The sequence below is a fragment of the Rosa chinensis genome, chromosome 7 (assembly GCF_002994745.2).
Source record: "Rosa chinensis cultivar Old Blush chromosome 7, RchiOBHm-V2, whole genome shotgun sequence".
Taxonomy (NCBI): Eukaryota; Viridiplantae; Streptophyta; class Magnoliopsida; order Rosales; family Rosaceae; genus Rosa; species Rosa chinensis.
In genome coordinates, this window is record NC_037094.1 from 65,916,172 (window position 1) to 65,927,061 (window position 10,890).

The 10,890-nt window shown below is 35.8% G+C and overlaps 1 protein-coding gene across 3 annotated transcripts; it reads right to left on the reverse strand.

Moving 5' to 3' along the window:
• Positions 1–5,515: 5,515 nt before the first annotated feature.
• On the reverse strand, positions 5,516–10,431 carry LOC112175286 (agamous-like MADS-box protein AGL104). 3 transcript variants are annotated; one of them, XM_040512052.1, is made up of 12 exons: positions 10,098–10,431; positions 9,352–9,405; positions 9,197–9,229; positions 9,080–9,098; positions 8,895–8,956; positions 8,476–8,503; positions 8,299–8,360; positions 7,993–8,092; positions 7,712–7,762; positions 6,346–6,455; positions 6,066–6,264; positions 5,516–5,866 (listed from the first exon to the last, which is right to left on the reverse strand). In XM_040512052.1, exons 1-12 carry the CDS (start codon positions 10,280–10,282, stop codon positions 5,717–5,719), a joined length of 1,053 nt encoding a protein of 350 aa, XP_040367986.1. In that variant the 5' UTR covers positions 10,283–10,431; the 3' UTR covers positions 5,516–5,716. The 3 variants fall into 3 exon arrangements, with proteins under 3 accessions (XP_040367986.1, XP_040367985.1, XP_024168728.1); XM_040512051.1 differs by having other exon boundaries at positions 5,516–5,863; positions 9,056–9,098; XM_024312960.2 differs by having other exon boundaries at positions 9,056–9,098.
• Positions 10,432–10,890: the final 459 nt, after the last annotated feature.

Consider the following 10,890-nt stretch of genomic DNA (forward strand, 5'->3'; position numbering starts at 1 on the left):
TCCTGGTGCTGAAGATCGCTCATCTGAAGTATGTCCACCCACTGGTTCTAGTAGTAGTGAGTCTAATGTTGGGCAATATGTGTTACCAAATAGGACTACTCGGGTTCAACCAGCCAAAAGGTTTGAACCTACTCTTACTGCCAAATCAAAATACCCAGTAGCCAATTATATGTCCACTAAGAGGTTGTCTAAGTCATATGAATCATTTGTGAATCAAATATCTATTGTATCAGTACCTAACAAAGTGCAGGATGCATTGGGGGATCCAAAGTGAAGGAAGGCAATGGAGGAAGAGATGGAGGCGTTGCAGAAAAACAATACTTGGCAACTTGTGCCTCTACCACAGGGCAAGAAGGTTGTCGGTTGTCGTTGGGTGTTTACCATGAAGCATAATGCAGATGGATCAGTGAGTCAATACAAAGCACGCCTTATAGCAAACGGGTTTACTAAGACGTATGGTATAGATTACGATGAAACATTTGCTCCTGTTGCCAAGATGAACACTATTCGGGTCCTGCTTTCGTTTGCTGCTAGTTTAAATAGGCCACTCCTATAGTTTGATGTCAAGAATGCGTTCCTTCATAGAGAGTTAGCTGAGGAGGTGTACATGAGCCTTCCACCTCGGTATGTAGTCACTTCTCTTGGTGATTTTGTATGCAAATTGAGAAAGTCTATGTATGGTCTCAAACAGCGACCTCGTGCTTGGTTTGGAAGATTTTTACAGTTCATGCGGAAGATTGGTTACAAACAGAGCAACTCAAACCATACCTTGTTTCTCAAGCATCAACAAGGGAAGGTAATAGCTCTAATTATTTATGTAGATGACATGGTAATCACTGGCAATGATACTATTGAGATGGATAGACTGCAGAAACAACTAGCCTCTGAGTTTGAGATGAAGGATTTGGGTGAACTTAAGTACTTCTTAGGAATTAAGGTAGCTAGGGGGAGAGAATGAATCTACCTGTGCCAGAGGAAGTACGTTCTTGACTTGTTGACAGAGACAGGTTTGTTGGATTGCAGACCTATTGATACTCCTATTGAGCAGAACCATTGTTTAGCTGAGTATCTAGATCAGGTACCCACTGATCGGGCTCGCTATCAGAGGTTGGTTGGGTGTTTGATTTATTTGGCTCATACTAGACCAGATGTTGCATATGCAATGAGAGTTGTAAGTCAGTTCATGCATAACCCGAGTGAGAGTCACATGGATGCTGTTATGCGAATTTTAAAGTACCTGAAGTCAGCTCCAAGAAGGGGAGTATTGTTTTCTAAACAAAACAACATCCTTGAGGTTTGTGGCTTTACAGATGCAGATTGGGCTGGAAATATTACAGACAGGAGGTCAACATCAGGATACTTTACCTTTGTGGGAGGTAATTTGGTTACATGGAAGAGTACGAAACAGAAAGTTGTGGCATGATCTAGTGCTGAGGCCGAGTATAGAGGTATGGCTCACAGAGTGTGTGAATTGTTGTGGCTGAAAAATATGTTACGTGATCTGGGTTTCAAACTCAAAAGTACTATGCAGTTGTATTGTGACAACAAGGTAGCCATTGAAATATCACATAATCCAGTACAACATGATCGTACTAAGCATGTGGAGGTTGATCATCACTTTATAAAGAAGAAGCTAGATGCCAAAATTATTAGCTTTCCTTTTGTTCCAACTAAAGATCAACTTACAGATATACTTACCAAAAGAGTTTCCAGGAAGGCGTTTTATGACTCACTAAGCAAGTTTGGCATGGTCGATGTGTATGCACCAACTTGAGGAGGAGTGTTAGCGTGAGTCATGGCTTAACGTTAGGAATATAATATATTGTAATTATTTCGTAGTTAGTACTTACCTGTTGTATTCCTGTAATCTTCTTTATATATCTCCATTCGTGAGATGAATAGATTATCAGAAAATCCATTCTCTATATCTTGTTTTATTTGACTCTTTTAAATTCCATAACCTCTTCCACAATACTTTAAAAGGATCACCATTGGATGAGGAAGCTAGCATACTTTCAAGAACTTTAGTATATGTAATCCAGTAAGCAGATTTTACAGAACAAATGTCATTGCGTTCTGGGCTCCAATAACATCGATCATGCATGACTCTCTGACCAAGTGGGATGCATATACTTTGCCTGGAAATTTCCGGAATGAAACACATGTTAATGATGGAAGGAATCCATTGCTTAGAAGTTGGATCAATTAAATCAGAAACTTGCTCAAAGGGACAATTAATCGGCCTCTGCACCAAATATTGTGGACAATTTGGAATCCACTTATCAGACCAGATATTAATACTTATACCACCTCCCACACGCCATTGGATACCAGCTTCAAGAATTGGCCTGCCTTGCAAAATATTTCTCTAAGAGAATGAGGGTGTGTCTCCTAACTCAGGCTCCCAAAAGGAACAATGTGGATGATACCTTGCCTTATATAACCTAGCAATTAAGGAGTTAGGGTTTGTGACCAACCTCCAGCCTTTCTTAGCCAACATAGCCAAATTGTAAGCATATATGTTTTTGAAACCCATACCACTTTCCTGTTTGGTAAGACAAAGTTTCTCCTAACTCCTCCAATGTATTTTTTTTTTTTTTTTCATCTGTATCACTCCAAAAAAAGGATGCACATAATAGATGAATGTCATCACACAAACCTTGAGGGAGCAAGTAGCAGTTCATAGCATATAGAGGCATAGTTTGAGCGACTGCCTTGATTAAAGTCTCTTTTCCTGCTGCATTAAGAATCTTAGCCTTCCAGCTGACTAGCTTTTTTGTAAGTTTTTCTTTGATATACGCAAAAATGGCTGTCTTGGATCTTCCAACACGCATAGGGAGCCTCAAATACTTGTCATGCTCAGTGACACATTTAACTTCCAAGATGGATGCTAAATCATGTTGTTGAGCTTGTTGAACATTGTTATTGAAAACTATAGTGCTTTTTTCAAAATTTACCTTCTGACCCGAGGCTTTCTCATAAACATTCAATAATCTTCTGTATTGCCTGCATTCCTCAACAGTTGCTGTGTCAAACAAAATTCTATCATTAGCAAAAAAGAGATGGTGGAGTGTAGGAGCTTGGGGACACATGGTAAGGCCCTGAATTGAGTTGTTGTAGACAGCTTGAGTGATCAAAGATGATAGACCCTCACCATATAGAATAAAGAGGTAAGGTGATAATGGATCACCTTGCCTAATGCCTCTAGATGGGATAATATGTTATGAAGGCTCACCATGTATTAGAATAGCATACTTCACAGACATGACACAAAGCATGATTGTTTCAACCCATTGAGGAGCAAAACCAAGTTTTATTAAAATGGCTTTCACAAAACTCCATTCCAAGCAATCATAAGCCTTGCTTATATCCAGTTTAAGAGAAAAGAAACTTGTTTCCTGCTGCTTCAGTTTATGCATAAAATGGGCTACTTTCGTAGCGACCAAGGTATTGTCTAAAATGAGGCGATCCGGCACATATGCACTTTGCAAAGGAGAAATAATATCCTGGAGCAGAAGTTTTAATCTATTGGCAACTACATTTGAGCTAATGTGACAAACGACATTGCACAAAGCTATAGATCTGAAATGTGTGGCATCCTTGGATTCTGAATTTTTGGGATCAAATACAGGTGAGTGAAGTTAGCTTCCAACCATAACTCACCCTTCTCCATGAAATTCTTCACTACAATATAAACATCCTGTCCAAAAATATGCCAATATTTTTGAAAGAAGAAAGGTGACATACCATCTGGTCTGAGGCTTTTTGCGGGATGCATTTGAAACAGTGCACTTCTAATCTCATCATCAGAATAGCTTTATAATAGGCTTGCATTCATTTGATCAGTGACCTTATTTGGTGTAGCATTCAACACTTCTTATAGGGCACTGTCATCTATGCCCCCAGTTGTAAAAATCTGCTAAAAATAAGTATGTAAGAACTAATGAATAATTTGTGGATCAGTTTGCCACTCAGCCTGTTCATCAGTCAGATCCTTTATCATATCTTGACTTCTACGATTGCTAGCCCTCCTATGGAAATAGGCTAAGTTTCTATCGCCCTCCTTTAACCATAATGCCCTAGACCGTTGCCTCCAGTACTTTTCGTGATTAGTGAGAATTTGATTGTAGCATACATGAAGTGTTTTTTGTTCCTCATACAAAGGAGAGGAGTGTGGCTGTCCCATCAGGTCCCATAACTTCTCTTGAACTACCCTCATCTCGACTTTGTTTTTATCAAAGTCCAAGATATGCCACTGCATGCATCAAACTCCTTCCTGTGCAAGCAAAATTATGCCCTAGCTGCCTTAGAGCATTGCCGGTTGTAGGACATGACCATTCTTGCTAGATTATAGCATCACATTTTGGCCTTCCCCACCAACATTCTTCAAAACAAAACCATCTTACCATTCTTTTTTGAAATAGCCTTTCAGGCATAACTTCAATCAATAATGGGCAATGATCAGAGTCAGAGGGATCAAGAGTGATAACTCTGCTCATTCGGAAACGATGACGCCATTGTGATGTCTAGAACCCTCTATCAAGTCTTTCTTTTGTATACCGGTTATGCCAAATATACCTACTTCCTACCTATCCCATGTCAATAAGACCACATCTAGCCATAGTGTTTCGAAATTTCGCCATGGCTGCCATTGCACGAGGCACATCCCCTGTTTTATCATCATGACACATGATTTCATTAAAGTCCCCTACCATTAGCAAGGGAAGTGAACATGGTTGTGCAGCCAAAGTTTCAATTAGTCCCCAAGTCGGATCTCTACCTCCCCTAGCAGCCACACCATAAATGTCGGTGAAGTGCCACAGATCAGTCCCTGGTTTGCCTATTATAATGTCAATATGGTTTGCTGAGTGCGTGCGCAAATCCACATGCGTGTCATCATTCTAGAATAGCGCCAAGCTTTGAGAGGCTTCCTCATGAGGCACACAAAAGCCTCCCTTAAATCCTAGCTGTTTTTCAATGACTCAATCAAACCCTTCTTTGCTAGGGTTTTGAGAGAAAAATAAGTGCTGGCTTCTTTGCATGCACCAAATCAATTAGAGCACGCTGAGTTTCGTAGTTAACGATGCCTCTGTAGTTCCACACGAGGACGTTTCCTTGTAACATGTCGGCAAAGCACGATTGGACTTAGGGTTTAGGTGGTCGCAAAGTCGTTGGCGGCCTTAGGTTTTTTTTTTTTTGGAACTCTTTTGTTCTTTGTTTAATGTTTAAATCTAAGTATGAGTGTAATGAAAAGAAAGAAAAAATAAAATAATTTTTTTTAGAAGAAAACTAAAATAATTTATAGCTATTAGATTTTGAAAGAATAAGATGGTTTTTTTGTTTTTTTCAAGAATTACATGATATGATTTGGCAGGTTGATGATGTATGTAGATAACATGGCATGACATCTAACATTGAGGCCCCAAATCTTAAGCCTCATTGAGGCCAACAATCATTTTCCTTTGCCCAAAACACAAGATATGATTCATAATTATAAAATGCAAAATTTTGTTAGTTTTTTTTTTTTTTACAAGATTTCACCGGCAGCTTTGCAATGCGAGCTAGCAAAGCTGATAAATTAATTCTCCTAGTTACAGTACTGCTACAAATTATAACAGCAGCTAATTAATTAAAATATGGGGATCGAGCATCGATGAATAATGATCAACTGAATCTCATCAGCACTTGAATTAGTATATATTGTGTCGAATATATATTAATGTCCATTAAGCTGAGGAACTTTATTGTTTTGATCATGATAATTGTCTGCACCTTCATTGTAAGCTTGTACGTTGGAGCTGCTAACTGGAATCTCCACCTGCTCGTGTGGTATTATTTCTGGCATGTTTGAGCTTACCATTGCCTGCTGCAGTAATTAAAATTATAAGCGTATGTTTTACAACATAACACCCATGCAACACAACCCCTACCACGTACATGTACTTGTTTAAGTATGACAACATGAATTTTTTTTTTTTTTTTGAAAAGGACCGCATGAATTATAATTGCATGTTTTCGCCTAATTTGTAGTTTGATAGCATAGCATGCAAGATATCATAAATTACCTGATATTGAGGCATCAATGATGGTTGCATAAGGGTGGAATGGTGTCCGGAAGATGTGTATGGCTGAGGCCAAGGAGGAAGCTCTCCATCACTGCCGTTTGTAACACTCACATGACACTCTCCCATGCTACTCGGATCTGCTCCACCATTTGAACTCGTTCCTTGTGAAAAAGGATCATACAGTGACGACGACAAGTTCCTATGCGTATGTATACAAACACATCAGGCTATTGTAAAAGTTAAGTAATTCAATTGAGATTAGGGTTTGATGGCAACGTACCTAAGTTGGTGATCCAAAGGAGCAGAAGCATCGTATATTTGGGTGTGGTTGTGACCACCGTTAGCCAGCCAACCTGCCACCTCATTCTCAAAAGAACCTGGCAACATTTGCTGCATGAAAATTTCCCCAAAATCAAGATCTATATATGCTAAACTCTATAGCATAGAGCCATACAATAATCGAGTTATCAGGAAAAAAAAAACAAAAAAAAACTGAAACCAAAAAACAGTTGTATCAATTCATTGTGTGTACTAAGATTTCGGAGAATTCTTGGGTACCTTGGTGTTTACCATACCCTCATTTTGTTAAATATTTTGGACCATTGGATTAGTAATATATCCAATGATTCAAAATATTTAACAAATTGGTAACTTGTTTAGCCCTTAGCCTTTCTAATTTTTTTGGTAACACAAACTACTAATTGAATTGAAAACAATAAAGATGGTGAAAACAATAAAGTCAATTAATGTTTGATTATCAATTAACAATTGACAATTATGATTTTTCCTTTTCCTTTTACTCAAATAATATTTGTCCTATTTATAGTAATTACTCAACCTAAACTAATGTACTAATTTATGGACAATTTAACAAGTGCAACAACAAATTTGTTGTCAAAGTGGTAAATCTTTATATTTTTATCATTAATGGAATAATTACTCAATGACTACATATTTTACCATAACTTGCAACTATTGGTGTAAAATCAGTAACTTTTGTTCTGATTGTAGTAATTACTTCAAAAACTATACCATTTACAAGATTACCGACCATTTTACAATTCCGACAACATTTGTGTTGTGAACATGGTAAAATTAAAATTAGACCAAAAGATATGTAACAACTCAGTATTGTAAGGAGCTTCTCCACTTGATTATCAAGGTTCTAAATTTGATAAAAGTTGTCCAAATATGATATTTACATCTTTGACCACTCAATTACAATAACTACAACAACTATTGTCATAAATCGTAATTGTAGTTCAACTATGTGTAATTTATTATTTTGACAATACTTATTACATGATTTTTAACAATGTTACATATCAAAAAAGAGTGTGTTGTTAATATGGTAAATTTTATTTTTAAAAATGACACATGTTGATATTTAATTGGGTAACCTGTTGACCAGTTCAGTAGGTTTCCACTATATTAATTTATTAAAAGTAAAAAAAATAAAAAAATAAGGGTATGGCAAACACCAAGGTACCCAAGACGACCCCCTAAGATTTCCTGGGAAAAGACTTTTTTAATTAAAGTAATTAGGTGATTTGTTGTTCACATATGAGGATTCAATCAAATGGATATGTATAGCACATATATAAAGCCGATTGACAGGCCAAAGGACTTCTTAGCATTTTTATTACCTGTATTCCAGATGAATCAAAAGAGGATAGCTGGTTACTCAACAAATATTCCTGCAAAATAAAGGCAGATCGAGATCATCCTCAATTTATCATCATCCATAAGAAACGAAAAACATTACATAGCATAAAACCTAGTACGTAAATTTGCAAACCCAGTTACTTGAAAATTGGAAAAGAATGAATAACATGCAAGAAGAAAAACTACTTTTCTGGTGCAACTAGACCAGAGCAGCCAAACAATAAAACTCGCAAATTATTTAGGAACAAACACATTACTCTACCTTTCTCTGCGTAACACGCGACAAGGTGTCCACAAGACTTTTCTCAGATGATTCAAGCTCTGCCATAGATGTGATTTTTAGTGGGTCAGGCTCATATATCCTGTGTTTTGTATAAGATCAAGTGAAATGACTTAGTCACCACAAATCAGATTTTATACAGTAAACAAATTGTTAGTTTATTTTTATATTAAAATTGCGATGAACAAGTTCGTTTAGTGCAGTTAACTTCTAACAAAATTATCATTTTTAAACCTAATTATGCCACAACATGTAACTAGTTCACTCGGGGGATTTCCTTTTTAGGACCTTATTTGATCTTCCGCCATTCGAACCTGTTGTTGTAGCCCACCAATTTCCTGTTGAAGTTCCTAGAATGAAAAATTAACCATATAAGTCAAAGGTTAATTTTGATCATGGGAAACAACAAAAATAGTCTGCAGAACGCTTACAAAAGCAAACTCAGAGAGGTAGCAAAGTTCTTACCTCAATTTCAGAGCTAACTGCAGTAGGACTACTTCAATTTGAAGAGTTTAGAGTAATCGAGACATGCACGTAGACACAACCAAAATCATTGATCAGTCTATGTATGGAAGACAAAATTACTAACAGAACAAATTGTTTGATATCAAATTTTTTTATATTTCTTTTATTCAACTTCCAAGGAAAATTGTTTTTAATAGTGTATTGTTTCACTCTCGCTACCTATTCAAATAAAGTGTGTCCTGACATGGATGTTGGGTGCATGGATCTTATTTGACCGCTGAGTTTTTTTTTTTTTTTTTGGTCGGAGAGAGCTTACGGTTTAATAAAATGAAACGGTCATATTATTTGTTGTATATCACTTAGATATTAGGGTGATAAACACTTATATTAAGATTATGAAGAGGAAGAAGATTACAAACTTGGCTAGTTGAAGAGCAAAATCATTATCACTACGAAGTTGTTGAAGGATCCTGAGCAAGTACTGCAAGAAAACAAACAACATCGTATATATACGTTTTCGATCATTTAGAATTATCTCGAGAATAATTGAGAAACAACAAGATAAAATAAAATAGAGTACATTGCTACATGCCATATATCTGACCTCTTTGTTTTGTAGATCACTGCAAAAGGACAATGAACCAATTACTAAATATATCAAATTGTACAAAATGAAGATTAACTCAGAGAATATTATCTAAAGAGAGGAATAGAAGCATACGGATGTTTGTTGTGATCAGGGAAAATTATAGCACTGCAACAATTGAAAATTAATTAGCTGACCAATGAATAAACTAATTCTAAATCATTCAACTTTATTTTATTTTATTTTTTTAAGACTAGTTAAGTAAATATTTTGATATTAAGAAAACTTACTGCTCTCTTTCTTGGTCTGGGAGATTGATGTAACGAGTAAACACATCTTCAATCCTGATTTCAACAACAGCATTGTTATTAAATAACTAATTATCAATAAACCAGAAGAAGGGAAAATAAATAAAATCGTAAAACCCTAAAAAGCTATGATAATTCTTAAATTCATTAATCATTGAATAATGCTATTGTTGTATACATAAATGCGAACGACAGTCGTTCATATACTTGAAAAATTACTAACAATTGAAATATGCAAAACAATTGATATATGAAATTCTACAGTAGGTTTTGCATATATCAATGGTTAATAACCGTCTATACGGTTGAGCAAACCACGTTGATGGAATTTGTCTTTCTTCCTAAGAGGAACGCAAAGGATATTCAAACTAAATGGTCAGAGATCCTATTCCCAAGCTGATACCAGAAAAACATGAGTAATAACAAAATTTTTCTTGAATGGTTTTGGAAGTAATCCACTTATATCACGAGAACAATCACATAGTAATTATTTAAAAATAAAATATAAATAAATAAAACAGAGAGAGAGAGAACAAAACAAAACGGAGTTTCACTTTGTGTATCAAATTTTCCAGAACATGAACCATGCTGGATATACAGAAGCAAAACATGATTTAGGCCATACATGAGAGAAATTGATATAAAGCATTCCTAAATGAATAGCATCAAGAGCACATAAATAAGGGCATGCAAAATGTTATTGAAATCTAATGTGAATTGATAAAAACCTTCTTTTGCCGGAAAAGTGGCTAAGACGACCAGAAGGAGAGAACATGATAAGAGCAATGTCAATGTCACAAAGGATGGAAAGCTCATAGGCTTTTTTAATGAGTCCATTTCTGCGCTTTGAGAATGTAACTTGCCGATTGGTGTTGTTTTCTATTCTCTTAATCTCCAGCTTAACACGACCCATCTTGATCTGTCCCGAGTATATCTAAATCTATGAGGGTAAATTTAAAAAAGGAAAAAATCTAAGAGAAGTATCCTCCTATTCATCATATATAAACAATGCAAGGGGAGGAAGAAGAAACAGCTTAAAACAAGGGTGGTTGGGGTACACGAGAGAAAGAGAAAGCAGAGAAAGGGAGAGAGGAATATGGTTATATCTCTATGGTTATAAATGGGTGGGAGGAGAGATAGGAGGACATAGAGAGATCCAAGGATTGGATGGTCGATAGAATAATGGGATGATTGATCATTGGTTAATTGTAATTCAAAAGATTGTTGCATCTTTGAACCAACATTAAATTTATAAGATTATCTGCCTGACTAAGTATCTAAATTTTATGTGTTATATATAATCAAGATATAAAATTCTGTTTATACCTTTTTATGTGCTGACATCATGATAATACCGAAAATGTTAATTTTTTGGGTATTCTAATTAGGTTTAGGCTGTATGGTTTAGTATTTTTTTTTTTCATTGTATATGGTTTGATTAGTAGGTGTGTCCTCTTTTGTTTTTCTTTAAGTTTTTTATTACATCAAAAACTAAAAATTAAAACAACTAGTTTTCTGTAA